At 35.4% G+C, this 19,132-nt stretch overlaps 1 protein-coding gene across 2 annotated transcripts in view; it reads right to left on the bottom strand.

Moving 5' to 3' along the window:
* Positions 1-1,261, bottom strand: part of RBFOX1 (RNA binding protein, fox-1 homolog (C. elegans) 1) — a 252,679-nt gene extending 251,418 nt beyond the window's left edge. Inside the window, exon 1 of one of the 2 annotated variants that reach the window (XM_009995497.1) lies at positions 1,118-1,261. In XM_009995497.1, coding sequence (XP_009993799.1) covers positions 1,118-1,261 — 144 coding nt within the window. The remainder of the gene's footprint in view (positions 1-1,117) is intronic. The other variant, XM_009995496.1, reaches the window with a different exon arrangement.
* Between the last annotated feature and the right edge of the window lie 17,871 nt (positions 1,262-19,132).

Raw genomic sequence — 19,132 nt, 5'->3', positions numbered from 1 at the left:
ACAGCAAACATTCTGAAATAAATATAAAAGCTTTACATCTATTCTATTTAATCTTTAGGATCAAAAAGGAATGCTGTAAAACATCTTAGAGGAATTTTTAAGTACAGAAATAAAGTTAGGGATTGTTTCATGAAAGCAAATATGCCTATAAACTATTGTAGTGGAAGTTGGAAGAAATGTCCCTATTTGTTACAGTAGGCACAAGAATTTTTTTCTCCTGAAGTTTCAGCAGAAAGTGACAGAATAAACAAGATTAATCATTTTTGCATGATAACATATTTCTGTCTTGGTTCTACATAATTACTAGATGACTGTAACAGTGGAGTCAGATATAAAATAGAGAAATAGAATACAATGATGATTCCAAAATACTAGTTTAAAAAATTATGTGTTATTAGCCACTTATTTATTTCATGTTATAACAGAGAGAGGGTATCAACTAGTAAATAACATGGGGAGGGAGAGGAGGGGAAATATTAAAAAAAAAAAAAAAAAGAGATAAATTATTTTAAATTAGTTTAAAAAAGAACCACCTTAAAAATGTACTAGAAATTGGTATAATTTTGCTGGTAACAGAACATTTTAAAACCCTTTCTGATATACTTCAGTGATAGAAGTATCAATTCTGCACAGATATAGCTTTACAGATCTTTTTTTTCTTTTTGTGAACTAAAATTGGCTTGATTTTAATCAGCAGCATGTTACAACACAGACTAAAATTCCTATCTTCAAAGAAGGCTTAAGCAAAACTGCCATTGGTCACATTTACATTAGAAGTATAATTTTAGCTTGCAAGTGAATAAAGAGCAGTCCTTTTTTGCTGAAACTCTGCTACAGTATCCACAAGAAATGCAGTCAAAGTACTGTGTTAAATAACTATAAACAGCACCAATAAAAACATCGCAAAAAAAAATACATTTGCAAAGCCTTGCTGCTCTGTTAAAACATATTTTATTCTCACTCTCACCATTCTTAAGTGCAGGCACAACATTCACTCCACACACTGGGCGACATTTATACAGTCTATTCACACAAAAATATATCCAAGATTACAAATCCCCCAAATGATGCTGACAAAACAGGCACTACAGGAAAAGAAAAAGTTAAGCAAACTTACCTGCTGTAAGTACATAAAAGTCAAGGCACAGGAGAGCTGGGGACACATGCCCACATTCGGCAGTGCCACGCAGGTTGCACCCGTAAGGGGATGCTGCATGGTGTTGCTCTGAAGTCTACGTAGAACAAGTGAGGGGGCTTGCATGCAAGCACGTTTGTCCTATCTTGTCACTATGGTTTTTTCCCTTTTGATTATTTAAGAAACAGTATTTCTTGAATGCCGTTTCTCCCCTCCCCCCCCCCAGCACTAGATCCCTACATTCATTTGTCAGCTAAGGCAACTTGGTAGATTTAAACTATGATTTTTTAACCGAGAGGAAAAAAAATAAGACACAGCCTGCAGCCTATTGATGAGCAAATGGAACTTCCTCAATGACAGGGAGGCTGAAGCTTGTCTCACAACAGTAGCTGCTGACTAGTAGAGAGCGAGATTGACTCAGTGAGGCTCAGTCGGCTGGTGCTGATGCTGCACAGCTTCTCATTTGTCAAATGGGTCCTAGGGCAGGGTCTTTACCACTCACCAAAATTCAAATACTGCATTTTAAAAATCCCTAGAGAGGATAGAGAAGGAGAGAAAGTGAGCGCGCTGCATCACAGGCATCCATGAGATCTGGGCAATTAGTGTCATTGCCCAGCTGGGACTGAATGCCTGTTACGATTCTGCACGCACACATACACACACTTGTTTTTTTCCCCTCCCAGGACTCACACCTAACATAAAAAGGGCTTTCCCCTTCTAAGAACAAAACTATGAGGCACAAAGTGGGGAAAGGGTGAGAATCTTGGTTAGTCAAGGGGATTTCAGCAAATATACAATTCTATCAGTAAATGAGCTTTCTTGAAATACAAATTAATTTTCTACCTACATTTCATCCACCATCTAGTTTTCCAGAGAAGCCTATAAAAGCATTACAGTGAAACTGAGAAATATCTGTGTAACCACTGCAGCAGAAACACTAGGAATGAAACAAAATTCTATGGCACACTGTGTCTATTTAACGGGGGTGGGGAGGCGGGGGGGGGAAAGCGGGGAGGGGAGCAGGCTTGGATAAAGACTGTATCTTAAAATTGGTATAAAACCCATCTCATCTAAAATTTCAAATTTATTTGACAGCTAGACAATCTATTATAAAGGACTGCCCTATCAGGTTACATGGAAAGATTACATTTGCAATTTCCAGAATTTAATGTTTACTTTTTACCTTGAGAGTGATACCTCAAATTAGTATTCCACACTTGTGGCCTTTTTCTTCTCCCAACCCCCCTCCCACTCCCCTTTATTTTATAGAGTAATAATTATTCATTACTAGATCTAGTTAGTCTTTATGTAATAAAGTAGGATGTGACCCGCAAATCAAATAATTTATATTACAGCTTGTCCTTGAAGTCCTATATTATAGGTCTCTTTTTTTTTTTCCTTAGATACAACTCAAGTATAACAGAAAAAAACTACTATTTTTAATTAGAATTTGACAAATGAATTAAATATTAATTCCTCAGGAAAGAAGGTCAAACCTCAAAGCACCACCTGAGGTTTTTAAAAGATTTCTTTTAAAAAGACTACAGAAAATTTTTTAATTACCTATTACATAGAATATCTAACTCCCACAAAATCACGTCTTAGATCAAGAGTTTAACATTAACAACAATAAATAAATAAACCATATATGAAAAAAAAAGTCTATTTAATCTATTTAATAATTAGTTTGTAACACAGATCTACCCTTAAAATCAAATAATAGTCCCCGCTTAACTGGAAAGATACAAAACATGGCACTGCAACTCTGTATTAATAAAATATTTTTCATTCTATGTATGCGCACACATACCTGCACCCACACAAGCTTCAGAGACTGATTTAGATCCACAAAGTCTTCTTCATGCAAACCCGAAAATTTTCCAGCAGATTCGGTTATTACATAATTTTCTTTCTCAAAAGCAGTCAATGCAACAAAACCAATATATTTAGAACTCAGCAATCAACACCAAAACAATTATGCACAAACTTAGAATACAGGGGTTGGTCTGGGCTTAGGAAACATCCATGCTTTTGCAGTTTATCATGTACAGATGTACTAGAACAGCCCAGATACAGAACAGCTCAGATTATCACCAAAAAAACCTCACCAAAAAACCCCCAAAACAAATAAATTAAAAAAACCTAAATCATCAACAACAACAAAAAAATCCCACACACACTACAGAACAAGAGAGAGAGAAGAAGGAGGAGATCTGAACTCTCTCTATGCCCTTTATCCTTTTTTTCATTCTTTCTCTCTGCCTTGAGCAGTCTCCTGTACTGACAGGAGTATGTCATGCTTTTCTTCATTTTTTTTTTTTTTTCTTCTAGCACAAAAAGGCTCTTATTCTGCAAAAGCCCCAAGCTGACAGAATTTTTCCTTCAGCTCATTTTCATATGAAATGCCATAAATAATACATGGTACTTTAATAAGACCTTATCAGAATGTTTAATGAAAAACAAATACGTTATGTAAGGAGGCAAATAACCAACTCGTTCCACATTATGTCAAAATCTAAGGCAGCATGCTTCCTAGCCAAACTGTTTGGAACTATTTAAGTCTATCCAATTTCCCAAAGTGAAGTTCTGGAACATGGAGATGGACAAGCAAAGTTTCTTCTGCCTACTGCACTACTTTACAGCTAAAGGACATCCATAAAACAGATTACATTCTTAAAAGCAGTATGTTGAACAATTACTTCAAGAGCATTCAGTAGTGGAAAGGAAGCTAATACTGACTGTCAAAGTAAATTAGTCTTTCATTCTTTATTTTCATACATTTCAGCTTACAAAAAATATGACCCACAAATACTATTGATGCCTTTCAGTTATATATTCATATTATTAAAACAAGCAAATCAATGCTTTAACTATCCAAAAGATCTATATGCAGAGAAACAATAGATAAACATACAGAATTCAGTAGTATAGGAGACCTAAAAAAGAAACAATATTCTTTAGACTGATATACTCTACTTCAAGAGATGCAAGGAAAAGGCTTTTTATCCTTTCCAAGGATAACTTGTCATTATGTGAAAAAGAAAAAAAAGTAACAAAATGTTTTATTTTTGTAAAAACAAAATCAATGTCTCCTCTTTAAAGCCATTTCCTTGTTCATACACACTGTTCTACCAAACTCAACCCATCAATCATAACTACATTCCAAGGTATGGCTATATATACAGTAAGTACTACCACAAATTTGTCAAAGGTACATGGATGACTGTACACAATCTGACCTTCTGTCCTCATGCCTGGTGACAGTATTGCTGCAATTACTATGAAATCTCACAGGACAGCATATGCCCCAACAATATCTCATCTGCAAATGATTAATAACTTGATTTGTCCCTTATTCCACAAAAATAAAAGTGTGCAACTGCAAAGCCCACTTTATGTACAGAATAAGACTTCTTCCAGTTGCCTCAGTGCTGCTCTGTTGGGTCAGCAACTGAACTCAGTTAACCCTCACTCAGCTGCTGGTACTCTAAATGAGATATCAATTAACAACAACTACAAACCTTTTTCAAAATAAAAGGAGGCTATCAATCTAAACCCCCCAAATCAGCCTCTCTGAGGGTAAAATTGCCATGAGGCAACACTCCCTTTTCCAACCTGCTTGGATCATCAGAGTTCTGGTACACAGCACTGGCAGAGAACTTGCAGATAACACAGTCTCTCCCCACATCCAATGAGACAGCCATTTAAAAAAACCCAAGAGCCAAGTGTTGATCAATCTTGGATAATCAAATAAAAACATGACATCCAAGAACCTCTGAAACAAGGCAAAAAGAACCAACAGCATTTCTCACACAGCTGACACACAAGTGCAAAACCTCTCACCATACTTTTGTTTATTTACTAAAACATGTTCCATTTAATATCATCCACTCAGTTTGGTGTGATCTGGTAACCAACATCTATTTCTCAACACTTCAGCCCAAATTCCACATTTACAAATATTCAACTCAAATATTAATCTTTAGAACAGCAGACTGCCTAATCCAGCAAACATTTCTCATTAAGTAAAAAAAGACCTGAAAGAGATCACCTGCAAGACCATACATCATTTTACACTTCAAACTTGTCCCAGTAGAGCCCTACCCTAACAAGTTTACATATGTAGAAGAGATACAGTAATATAAAGATTATTTTCCTCGAGCCATCAAGCATGTTAAAAAAATAAACAGAATTACATTAAAAAATATCCACGTGAGTATAAAATGGGTGACATGGTAAAAAATAATTCAGGCACGTCCTTTCTCTAAATATTCTTTTCTAACTTCATGTTAAAAACAGCTCCTAGGACTTCAAATCAGGAAAAGCAGCATATTATGAGATTAAAAACAGAATGCTTCATTAACATATTTAGACAAATTAATAGAAAGCATTAATATCTTTTCCTTTATTCCACATACTATTGTATTTAATAATCTATGTGTGTTAAGGTGGGGTTACATTTAACAAACTAGGGTAATATCCCTGATGTTTTTAAATAACTTGCTTTCTCAAAAGGACTAAATAAAAGGTTTCCCTCTATTTTCAATTAACGGAACACATCTCATTCATCCAGTGATATTTCCTTGTTATGAAAATCCCCATTTCTAATTTTAGGTTTCTGTTAAGATAGCTCTCCTCTACTAGGTCTTTGCACAAAGATCAAGACTTTACAGAGGCTTGTGCTTACCTCAGGCAAATAAGAATCACTAATTTTCTGTTTCTGTTAAGCACTGTGTATGTCCATTGACTTCTTCAGTATTTCATACCCAGTGTCTACAAAGGCTGTAGTACAGTTAACCTCTTCAGCACCACTTATAAAATCTTTCATATGCATTCACCATTAACCATCTAGATTTTTTACAACATAAGAAGCCAAGAGCCCTTATTCCTACCAGTGTGTTTGGGGGATGGAGGTAGGGATGGTAAAAAAAATAAATAAATAAAAAAAAATAACATAAATAAATAAAACTGTTTAGCCTTTAAAGAGTTAGAGACACTTGCAAACAGAAGACATATGTTCCTTGACACATCTTATTTTACTGGCCAGCAGTACCTAGATATCCTGTAGAAAGCAAAGGGCAGGGCCGAGGGGAGGATGGAAAGACGACAGGCCGAACAACCTCATCTTGATTCAATTTCATGCGAGTTTACACCAGTTTATCTCTTAAAAACTCAGTAGATTTACTCGTGATTTTCCACTGTAGAAAGCAAGTTTAGCATCCAAGCCTACGAGTCCTCTTTCTCCCGTCAAACCCGCGACCCGCTCTCCACTGGGAAGGTTTTCTGTGCCGGCGATCCGTGCACAGCTATACCGGGAACTCCATCTAGTGGAGACGCAGGTTATAACAACCTGAGCTTAAACCGGTTATTTAAAAACAATGAGCTGTACCCGATTTTGGATGGTGTAACTGAATCTGCTACACAATTGGTACAGTAAATAAAGGGTAGAAAAAACCACATTTTATCAGAAGACTTCTGTCTCCAAAACACGTGCCTACACCTCACCACATTAGTGTGCTGAAGGCACAGGATGAGGTTCCAAAGAACGTTGAATTACTTTGGGATCACCATTGTCCTTTTTCTTTTCCATCTGTGTATTCCTATCCACCTTTTATGCCAGCATTGGCACAAATGATGCAGCTGCCAGACAACTGTAACGCCAGGGTGGCTGATAACTGAAGTAGCAAAAGATTGCAGAAAGCACTCGTGTTCCAGTGGCACAAGCAGCATTGCCAGAACAAAGGCAATAGTGCACTATTCAGAGCAGGATGCGATAAGTGCAGCAGCTCTGATTTAGGAAAGCTTAGGATGATATGCTATTACATTTTTAGGGGAAAAACAACAACAACAACAACAAAACCAAAACAAAATATCCCACACCAAAGGCAACTTTATCTGAACTGTTACCTTTAGAGTACAAATTCAAGAAGCAGAGAAAGGCAGAACCAGGAAGGATAAATAGAAATCAGGGCAGCAAAATCTTTTGTCACCTCGCCTAGCACAAAGGTAGTGCAGATACTGCAACAATTTGTTTTCAGGAGCACAGGGTACTCTCACCCACCATACGCTACTGGCAGAACACTAAATAAACTTTTTCAAACAGACATACCCTGAGATTCTATAAATCTGACACACTGGTAACAAGCCTACTTGACCAAAGAACCACCTTGACAGAAGTGTCCAGCTATAATAATTACCATTTTGTTAATTCTTAATATTGAAATGTTTGCAGGAAGACAGCAGTGCTTCACGTTTTCCCTATAATATTCTTCCCATAATTCCAGAGGAAAAGACACGACAATATGATCCTTAGAAAATTAACTCAATTTATACAAAATTAATGAGCACTAAGTGTGTATACCTTTTAAGCAGCTTAAAGCTTCAGTATGTAGGATGGGAGGGCTACAAACTACTCAGAAACAAAGTCAGTCTAGAGGTTTATCTGAAGTGATGAGGCCTGCCTTTGCCCGATGCCACTGTGGGCTGTTCACTTTGTCTCACCTAGCAGAAAGAGCAAGTACATACTATAGATATTTCACCCAGTTTGATGCTATACAAAATTCTGTTTTCATTTTTTTTATAAACACAAGTCACTTGCAGTAAAACCATCTCTATTTTGTTCACATTAAATATACTTGTTTTTTACTAAACTTTTCGTAGAAATTTATTCATCAAAAAAGGTTTGCCCCAACTTCTGCTTCTTTATTTGCACCACCACCTCTCACACTTGGCTGCTGTTAGGAAATCATGAGAAAGAATTTAACTGTACGTGCAAAGCAAGGAGCTGGAGCACATTCATTTACAGCTTTTTTTTCACGTAATAGTAACAGAAGTTTAAAAACCTCACCAAAACCCAACAAATGCAATTGTAAGTATACATAATAGGGCAGCATAAACACATCTTGCTGAAGTTCTAGGGTTTTGTGAAAGATTATTCATCTCTTAACAATTAAAAGAAAGTCAGTTCTCAATAGGACAGTAAGTGATAGATTAGGTATACTTTCATGTAAAGATTGTCTATTTTCTCTGTAGGAATTAACTGGACATCAGCACAGTTCCCTTCTAGAATGAAATCACTTACTATATCTATGCCTGAATCTCTCATCCATAATGCTGCTTGGACCTAAATCCACCAGAGTTAGTCTACAATGCAGCAGCTTATTTTAATGTATAACCACTAAATATTAACACACTTCTGTATCAAACCAACAAATCCTCCATTAACTGAAGCTGAGTCTCCACTTCCTGTCCTTTGCTTACAGTTTACAGCCTGCCCTGTGAGTATGTGATTCCACCAGTGCAATGAACAATACCCTTCACAGCTCCCTCAAGGACTTCACTTATCATCATCTACCAGTAAGCCTCAAAATATTCCTAATAATTTCCACGTTACCCCGTAAGATAGGCTAAGTCAGTTTTCAACTTAGCTCAATGACTCTAGCCCTTCATCTCTAATTATTTCTTGTGGCTTTCAATCTGACTGTCAACTAAATATGTTAAAATTCTTATGGCCAAGCCCAAAGGGCTCTGGTTAAATACTCATCTCCATCCAAAAAGCTAAAGAGAGAATTAAAAAGGAAGATAGGGTAGCTTTGAGTCTCAGTTTATACTGAAGCAGTAGCAAGGCTTTTGGAAGCAGTCAGCTACACACTCTCCAAAAGACCATTCCAGCAGGACATCAGATGCCATGACCCAGCCCCAGTCCTATGCCAGAATCTAGAAGGAGAAGTGTTGGCTGTTTTGGTTTTATTTAACTTAAGGATTGTGGCTTTACATCACCATTGCAGAATTACATACTTCGGTAAAAAAAACAGCTTTGCCTATGGAATTGATACAAAGCTGCCTACATCAGCCTACTCATTAAGCTTTGAAATATGGACTGAGAAAGTTCAATTTTATACTCAGAGTCAATATTGTCCCTCTTCTTTTTTTCCAGTTTATTCTGACTGTTTTGAAAGAAGCAGTCACTTTTTCCCTAACCATTTTTTCCCCTGAATTCTTCAGGGATCCTGTCCTCTACATACTACCTTTGCAATCATTTCATTAGTGTAACCTCGATCAGGACTGTTTATGAGTCCAGCATCAGCTCCCTCCTATTTTCACTCTCTAATTGGCATTTTTTTATCTTTTCCTACATCAATTGATAAGGTGTCCACATTCAAGATCTCTGAGTCTTCCTTTTCTTCAGTTACTAAAGTCTGCAAATTCTTCTACAACACTCTAGAAGTTGTTTGCTTTCATCAACACTAATCAAATCTCTCTTTATAGTGGTTATCCTTCACCTCTCCTACTTGTAATTACTTCCTCTCTGGTCTTCTAGTCATGACAGACAAATATCTTTAAAAGAAAAAAAAACAGAATAAATAATATAATTTAAAGCTTGTTCATTCTAGCTATGCTTATGTCAGTTTTAAAAGGTTTAGTTTTTACTTTTCATCTGATATTCAGTAAGACTCCTGGCTAGAAAACACAATTTATATTCTTGCATTTTCAAAAAAAACAAACAACAAACAACAATAAAAAAAACCCAAAAAACCAACAACATTTTACCTACATTCTCTCTGAAATGTTTTTACACACACAAATAACATTTCCCCATTGCTGTTCTGGAATTATATTAGCCCTACTGAAACTTCTGGAGTTAAGGTATTGTGGGTGCTTCTACTCCTTCAGGTTTTTCAATTCGGCCATGAAATAAAAAATACTTTCAGGATAAAAAAGCAATATAAAATGTAAACATTTTTTTTTAAATAAATATTTAAATTAAAGAAATTTATCACAGAAAAATGCAGGAAAAAATATCCTAAAATTTAACTTATTTTAATGGCTCCAAATTAGTTTTGCAGTCTTTGTTTTTACAGAGTAACTCCGAAGACTCAGATTAAATCATAAATCTGAAAGATACAAATCCAAGAGGGTATTTTTTTTACTTAATTTTGACCATATAAAAGCTTAAAAATGTATCCCCTTATAGCTTTTACTTAGGTACATACACTTTGCTTTGTCATATCTCTCATGGTTTGCATTAAACTTTTTTTCATTAAAACTATATAGATTAACACCACAAACAAAGCAACAACAACACAAAAAAACAACAACACCGACAGGAAAAAGACCTAAAATGGGGTTATGAACTACTGCTTTTATTTGAACACACTCTTTTTAAAATCTGAATAATGCATAAAATCCAGCAAATCATATGCTCTAAAAGAGTTAAAGAATGTATTGGCAAGGCCAGATAACACATTTAGAAAGTGCTAAATGCATTCTCAAAAACAATATGAAAGCTTACAGACCATCATCTCATGGCTTGTAGTGTGCCCCAGTATAGTACCTAATCGTTCATACACACAGAGAAGGCATTTTCCCTAACTGAAACCTCCAGCCTTACATTTTCTAGCTTCACTCACCAAACCAAACTTCTCTGCTATGACAAGCTTCTACACCTACATCCCAAGAGCAGAAAAGGAACAGAAGCAGTAATATTATCAGGTCACATAACTAAGTTAAAGCTATCATGGGTAACCTTGTGCCTTCCTCTCAGTGGCACTGACAGCGCATAGACACCTTTCCCTGAATATTCTGAAAAGAGACTTATCCATGATCAATTTCTGCTCAAACAAGGAAGAAAATAACATAGCAAACTGACAACCTTATTAATTAGTAAATTACTGTATTTAGTTGAAGGGGTGGGGGACTGACAATGTAGATAGATGTTTTTTAAGTAGCCATTCAAAGCAATACACCGCTAAGACTTCAAAAGTAACTCACATTTTCTTTAAGTAATGTTACTATATCCACAAAGTGCCTACCTCATGTAAAAATCCCTAATGTACCTGTTCTTCCTTATTACTGACACAGTTTACACCAAGTTCTAATGATTCCATGTATTTGCATTAGCTCTGACCTGTAAGGACTGCCTCTCCAAACACCTCCTTAGCCCATTCTGGATGCCTATTCAAACCTTTGGCCTCCCTCTTGACCCTGCCATCACAGGTGCCAATTGTGATGAAAACACCTCTGCTGCAGGATACTAATTGAGACCAGCCATGAATTTAATTCAGGCCACTAAACAGTCATCAGGTGCAAACATCAGGTCTCAGTCAACATAAGCCAGGTGACCTACACACAAAGGGCTTCACACCTAATTACAAATGTTTAGTGCCATGCAGTTACCTGGAAGTGAATTTGAAGAGACAGACCGTGCCTCACTGTGTACATAATAACCTCCCTGCTCCAGAGACCCTTATTAAGATGTAGCATGGATCTTACTGTATCAGCTACCTTGTGCATATAATAGATGCAGTTTGAGTATTGGATCTTGCATTTTTACTAGAAGTCAGTATCACTGGTACCAAAATTCCATTCACCAATTCTGATAAGAAGTGTTGCTGGGGTGTAAGAATCTTACATGTCAATACCAAGGTAAGATACCAAATATTTGAACTGTCTCCACTGGAATACAGAATAGTTAAGAATAAAACTACACGCAAAGACTCGCTTGTAATCTCCAGACACGGCAACTTCAAGATCCCACAGATAAACAAAACAGCAGAAAAACAAAAGCAAGATAAAATAAAATCACTGGCTAGACTAAAAATAACAAATAGTAAAAAAAACCTCTGTAGTATTGTTCCATCCTCCATTTACTGTATGTCATACAGATATAAACTAGAAGTCTTTACACCCTGTGAATGCAGTCCTGGGCTCTCTGAACACAAAACACCTGCAGTGCTCCAGATAAGTCTGCAGATACATTTTTCTCAAGGATTTGGTGATACTTTTCAAGTAAAAATACATTAAATATCCTAATTTTATTAGTCTTTGCAATAAAGTATGTCTAAAACAAGGGGCAATACCAGGACTGGATGATCATTTACACCTGATTCACACAACCAATTCTCAAAAAAATGTGTTTAACAAAAAGTCCAGGTGTGTTTTCACTTCCTCATCATTCTTACTTAAATATTTAAGAACATATTGCTGACAAGTCAGCATGATTTTCAAGACTAAAATAACAGACAAATAAACACATTTATTTATTAAACACAATATTTTCCTCCATTAAAAAACAAATATATATTCATATGATTTTATTGTATCTCAGAACAGAGGTGAAATATTCAAATTATATTAACTACAAACCCAGATACTTAACCTGTACTGAAATAACTAATCTGTATAGGAACACAGATTATTGAACCAACCTCAAAAGCAAAAATGTACATTATCTATGTAATTATGAAGAAAACACCCAGGAACTGAGACAGATTTCATTGAACATGGGTGCCCTGACACAAAATTCATAGCTGGAAAATACATTAATTTTTCTGTTTAAACAAATACTGCCTTTCACTAAGATAGCCAACAAGGAAAGCTGTATGCATGACAAATATGCATGTTTTGGCAGTATGCGTTGTCTCGGCCTGCATATATCACATTCATTACTATGGCTTAGGGAGGACAGAATAGGTTAGCTACACAGTTTAATGTTTTGATGCCTCTTTGTCCTTTTCCTCCCTGTGTAAGATGAAAAATGATACAGCTTTTTGGTTTCATTATTAATAATGAATGCCTTTCTTGTTGATAGTCCTTGCTGCCAAGTAAGAAGCCTTGAACTTCAGTCTTTATGATGCAAGATTTCTGTTCACATAGAATTCAACCAAAAGGATCACATAGGAAAAAATTAGTGCCCAGTTTCTGTAGTGTTCGCTTTTATATTAATTGTATAGCTATTTTATTATTATTAAATCTCTCAGTATTTTTTTTCCAACATACATTTAGTACCATGACAGATAAGACTGTGGAAAGCATGATGTATTTCCTTATTGCATGGCATCAGGATGACTCTTACTGATTGCTAAAACATGATAGTGATCTAAAAGTTGATCTCAAGCGATTTTCCTCTGTTATTATTCCCATAAGTTAGAGAGCCCTGGCACTCATAACAGTATTTAGAAATACATCAAATTCCACTTGTCATTTACTTCTGTTTGAGTACACATATATATGCACACACATGCACAATATAATTCTATATAATAAAATTATCCTAGGAGACACATACATACACATTTTTTTCTTCACTACATAAACATCATGCAGTACTGTCAATATTGTCTGTGATTTTCTTCTGTTTTAGCCTGCTAGCAACAATTACAAGAAAACTTAAGATTGTGAGCCTCTCTAGTGACTGCAAGTGTATCCTGAGCGAGAGTAGCTTTCTTTCCTTTCTAAGTTATCCCTTTCCCAGGAAGTTTTACTTCCCTCTAAAATCTGCAATACATCTGAAGGGTTAGCCTGGACTGGTAACAGTTATAAAACTGGAAATAATTACAAAATGTGAGTGATAGTCCCGAGTTTGCGCTTCCCTGTCTCCTGATTATGTTCTTGAGTTCTAAAGGCTACAAAGGATACAAAAGGTAGCTGAAGTTCACACTGAAGAATACAACTGAATCAAGAATACAACTAGGAAAAAAAAAAACCTCAAAAAAAAGCAGCAGAAAACAAAATTTATTACCAAGTGCCAACTTACAGGCAAACTAGTTTGCATTCGCCATAATATTTCAATGTTGATAGACAACTCTGTTAAGCTTCATATTAGAGTGAGGAAAAAATAAGGGCAGGCAGAAGGTAGGGGAAGGTGGCCTGCAGAGAATAACAGAAATGTTTTTCTCTATATGAAAGCTTAAATTTGGTAAAAAATAGCAAGTTGACAAAAAGGCTGACATAATAAATAATATTTCTAAAATATGTGTATATATATACACACATGTAGATTAACATAACATCACATTCATAAAATTTAACAAACATAGACTAAAAATAAATTCACTAATGTTTGATCTCAGATAACTCAGGAGATTGGGAATTTTACCAAATAAATTTTTAACTATTTTATTTCATGAATAAACATCTGTAACTTAGAATCTTCTAATAATTCCTGAAATTACCAATGAACAGCTCATGAAATTATCAATTAAGCTTACTATTAGATAGTAGAAGTATGGTTAGCAAGATATTTCTTTATAGGAACTGGGAACCTCTCAAAAATAAATTATTCTTCACATCTGCATTGTACAGTGATATCTGAAAAACTTTTCTGAGTTTTATTGGAGGAGACATTCTTCCTTACAGCATATGATATGACCAAAATGTCCTTCTCTAGTCTCTGTGCTTGAACTTAACTCTAAACACTGTTTGTCTTATGAATTTGAAAGGACTTTTGTTCCTTAAAAAACATACAAATCTTCCAACACCATCCAAAGCACCATTCTGATTGTAGTTCTTGTGTTGTATATACCAAACACATAACTTTATTTCCAAAAAATTTCATGTTCTTTTGTTTTGAAACAGCAACAAATATCTAGAAGCTTCTTTTCTCTTCAGCACATACAAATCCAAAGTTACCTTGACAGGCTGGAGAGGTGGTCCAATGCCAACCTTATGAAGTTCAACAAAGCCAAGTGCAAGGTCCTGTAACCCCAGGCACAAATACAGGCTGGAGGGAGAACAGCTAAGACTGCAGTCCCAAGGAAAAGGACTTGGGGGTGGTAGTAGATGAGAAGTTCAACATGAGCTTCAACATTACTATATTATACTGTTATATATTATGTTATTGTATTTTTATTATTATTCTAGTAATATACTATATACATTATATATAGTAATTTTAATATATTTGTTAATATAATTTAAATTATATTTGTTAATATAATTTCAATAATTGTGAGATACAATCTGAAGAAAAAAAAAGACAAATACATTTAATATAATAAATGTAGTGATCCCAAATAATCAAATACTTGATTATTTTAGTGCGACCCCCACAAAAACACTGATTCGCAGTCTGAAAACAACTTTCTTCACTGTAGGTTTAAAAAATGAAACTCGCAAACATATTAGAAGGTTTCCACACATGCTGCAATGTAGACAGTTGTAGTTAGGGCTGGAGAGAGCTGAGGTCAGTGACAGGAAGGAAAATAAGCCAACTATGACCTTTGGGATCTATTTCATATCTAGCTACCAGGTTACCAAAATAATATAGTACAGGATAGATACTGTTTTGCTAATACAAAACATAGATACCTGATAGGAATTTAATACTTACAACTAAATTACAGATACGCCAACTGTGATATATTTTTATGTGCATGTGGCACAGTATTTCATAAAAAATGTTACAGCAATTTTTCCTTTGTCATAGAAAAAGACTGAAGAAAAAAAATAAATAAAAGATCCAGCCGGAATAACATGTCAGTGCTTGCAAGTGGAGTTGATTTTCTACACCAAATCCCACATGGTTATCTCTCATTAATAGATTCTTATCGGGGAAGTGTAAAAATCCTAAAAAATCTTGCAGAGGGTATGAAATTATATTCAGTTAAACAATGCAGCAGCAAGTTACATGGACTAAGATTTTATTTGATACTGCTACGTAAGAGGCTGGAAAGGACATTGCCAAAAAATGCTCTCTCTCTAAAATACTATACTCCGAAAGGTAGCTTGTCTGTGTGAAGCAGGTCACGCTGCCTTCATTGCAAAGGTGAATTTTGAAAAACAAAATGATTCTTTCCAAAAATAAGCTGTGAAATATTGATCCATCTATCATGTTAATAAAAAGCTAAGCCTTCTAATGCTTCATAATGATTATGTGAATGAAAACAAAGATATGATACACCAACTCAAAATAATCGCACAAAGAAGTCACTTTTTTTAAGCTGCATAATTCACTGTGAATCTGGAGGGACACAAGGAGCTGGAGATAGTGCAAACCCCATCATTTAAAACTTGCCTACAATGATTTTACGCAACTCATTAAAGAGGACTTGCTTGTTCATTTCCTTTTCAGGCAGGTACCTAAAGGGATATAAAGCAACAGGCAAGTCCACTTTAGCCCAACTGAAAGCAAGAAATGGGAAGATTTCAAGTGTATACAGTTCATTCAATGGCTGTAACAGAAGAGAACCTTCTGCTAATGGAACAGCTGTGCCATTGATACTTGCATTCACATTCACTAGAGAGAAATAAGTTTGTTTGTCCATGACAGCTTTTGACCATTCTGCAAGGAAATAATAAGTAAAAAATAGCGGTTATCCCCAGTCAAAAATAATCTCAAAAATGAGATAAACTGGACTTAAATAAGTAATCCTACCTCTTGCTTTCATCTTACAAGTGCTACAAGGTTTTAACATACTACAAAATACACTCAGGGATAATTTGTTCTTCCACTAAAATGCTGGCCCCTTGCAATTTCAAAAACTAAACCAATAATTAGTCATCAGCTCTGAAATCAAGAAAAAAACCCAACACCTTATTTCAAGCAAACAGTTTTCAAAAAAACATTTTAATTATGCAAGCAGGACCTTAACCAGGTGTATCGGGGTTAATTAGCCCTAAGAAAACATTCTAAGGCTAAAACTGATCAGAAACTTGGACCATTCTCCACGATCCAGTACCCATACACACAAACTCCCTGCCACATCATCTAACTGTCCCATCTACTAAATTATTGAAAGAGTCCCTCATGTCACTGAAAGTAAATTTTAATGGAAAACCTTTCTTCCTTCATACCTGCAGTTCCTCTATCCCATGCTCAGTCAGTAGAAGAAGGTTTTCGGTAGCAAGATAACTGACTCTTCTACATAGAGATTTCAATTTCATTTGGGGGTTATTTTCAGATATTGTTTAAACAAAACAAAAAAGCAAATTCCCTTTATATCACTAGATCAGAGCAACATATATGGTAATATCAGTAAAGCTGAGAAATAAAAAAAATCAGTCATTCACTGCATGTAGTGTGCAGGGTTTCTGCCAGAAACCTACTATGTTTTGTCAGGTGTATTTAAAAAAAAACAAACATCTTCAGAAAACTTACACCGAAACACAAAACCATCTCAATCTTTATCTTTTTCCAAACAGGTGTGAAATGCAGCTCTAATGAACATAGGACAGTTCCAAGTTGCCAGTAAACTAAGCCTTGTACAATGATAAATAAAATGTTCAGTAATGTACCTTTGGTGTGACTGAATAAGGCATCTGGATAAAATTGAGATCTATAGGAGAACACTAAATAATTTTAAAAACATGCATGAACTTCAGAATGATGCTGTCATCAGATTATTTATATCCGAGACACAGAAAAGTGCTCTATATTTTAGGTCTTTTATGGCCAAACAAAAGCTTTACACAAGTAGAATTAAATATTAAGATGCTTTCATGCAGGATTTACTAGTTTATATTTCGCCCTGTCTCTATTTCTCTCAATTTCTTCTGTATTTTTGTCGTTTTAGCATTATACTACATGGTACATGTTTCATGATATATTAACTAATGAGCAATCTGAATCCACACAAAACTGGATATTACCTGAGAAAAATTATCCTCACAGGATCATCAAACAGGACAAACAAGACTCAAATCAGATATCTTTGGGTCCTGTTTATATGATCATCAGACAAACAGGAGCCCAAGAAATGTAGTAGAGAAGCTCAGTTTTGTACTATTTAGTCAAGAAACTTTAATCAGCTTTAGTGCTTATCTAAATTCACTGTGCACAATTAGTGTACAGAACAGCCAACAGTAAAAAGGCTATTTCACACCAGAAGACATACACTGTCTTTCAAAATATTTTCTCAGCCCTCTTTGCTTATAAATAAATACAAACCTTTACCATACAAAAAAACCTGTACAAGAACATATTTCCTTGTCTTCCAAACAAACTGTATAGTATTTAAATTCATATAAGTGTATATATATAAAAAATTAAAATAAAGACTTGACACCAGAATTTTTTCTTTGATCTAACTGTTAAAACACAGACTACACTACGCTGACCTCTTGCTTTAGCCAAGGCAATGCCTCTCTTTCCAGGATTACATGGTGGTTTGGGTTTTTTCCCCATCATTAACCCTAAAATGCTGCTGTTAGCCATAACTTCATCTACCGAGCCACAAATATTTTTCACACATCTTCAGCTTGAAATTTTCTACTTGTCCCTAATTGTTGATCTCTCATTCTGCCCACTATTCTGAGTATAGCTATCAAATCTTTCTGATAGCAATCCTTTGTAATTTGCTCCATGACAGCTAAACATATCAAACATTCAAAATATCACAGAACAAGCAGCTCCAGTCATCCTCTTATCATGCTGATCTTGCTATGAATTTTACAAAACCAACTTTTACTTTATTGCCATATTTTTAATATTATGCTACATAGCACTGGAACAGGCTACCCAGAGAGGCTGAGGAGTCTCCATCTGGATATTTTCAAGACCCATCTAGGTGCATTTCTGAGTGACCTGCCCTAGATTCTGTCGTGTTCCTGCTCTGGCACAGGGTCTGGGCTGGATGAGCTCCAGAGGTCCCTTCCAACCACTAACATTCTGTGATTTTTCAGGTTTTACTCAGATTAAGCAGAACACTGTAAACAAATAAACATCTCAGTGATTTAAAATTATATTAGTAGTTAAACAAATACAAATTATTTTGCAAGATTTGCATATTCAAGTAACAGGATTGCTTCAACATACAGGACAAAATAGAATTATTCTATGTTGTTAACACAGAACACCTGTAACCCATCATTTTTTCTGTGTGGTATCAGAGTTTCTGGAATTAGATCAGCAGTGAATGGTGTTTGCTGGTAGCTGTCACACAGCTCTTAATACGACTTCATATGATGTTTATGCATTTAACAAGCTGTTGTTCTGCTCATGGGAAAAGGGTTTCAGATTACTAAGAACTGGGAGGTAAGTACGGAGGGAATACTGCATCCCTAGGGACCTGTACCACAGATTATAATATTGAACACACTGGACTGTTTTCCTCAAATCTGAATTCACAAAATTGCTCAGAGATCTTAACTGACAATAGAAGAGTAACTTCAATTCTACTTTCCATGAAGTGGCAAATTATATGCTCAAAATGTTTTAATGAGCCAAAACTCAGTTTTTAAGTAATATTCCAAAATGTGATGACAGGGTAGAAGAATAAG

The sequence above is a fragment of the Chaetura pelagica genome, unplaced genomic scaffold (genome assembly GCF_000747805.2).
Source record: "Chaetura pelagica isolate M959 unplaced genomic scaffold, ChaPel_1.0 scaffold124, whole genome shotgun sequence".
Taxonomy (NCBI): domain Eukaryota; kingdom Metazoa; phylum Chordata; class Aves; order Apodiformes; family Apodidae; genus Chaetura; species Chaetura pelagica.
This window is presented reverse-complemented; position numbering and strand designations above follow the sequence as displayed.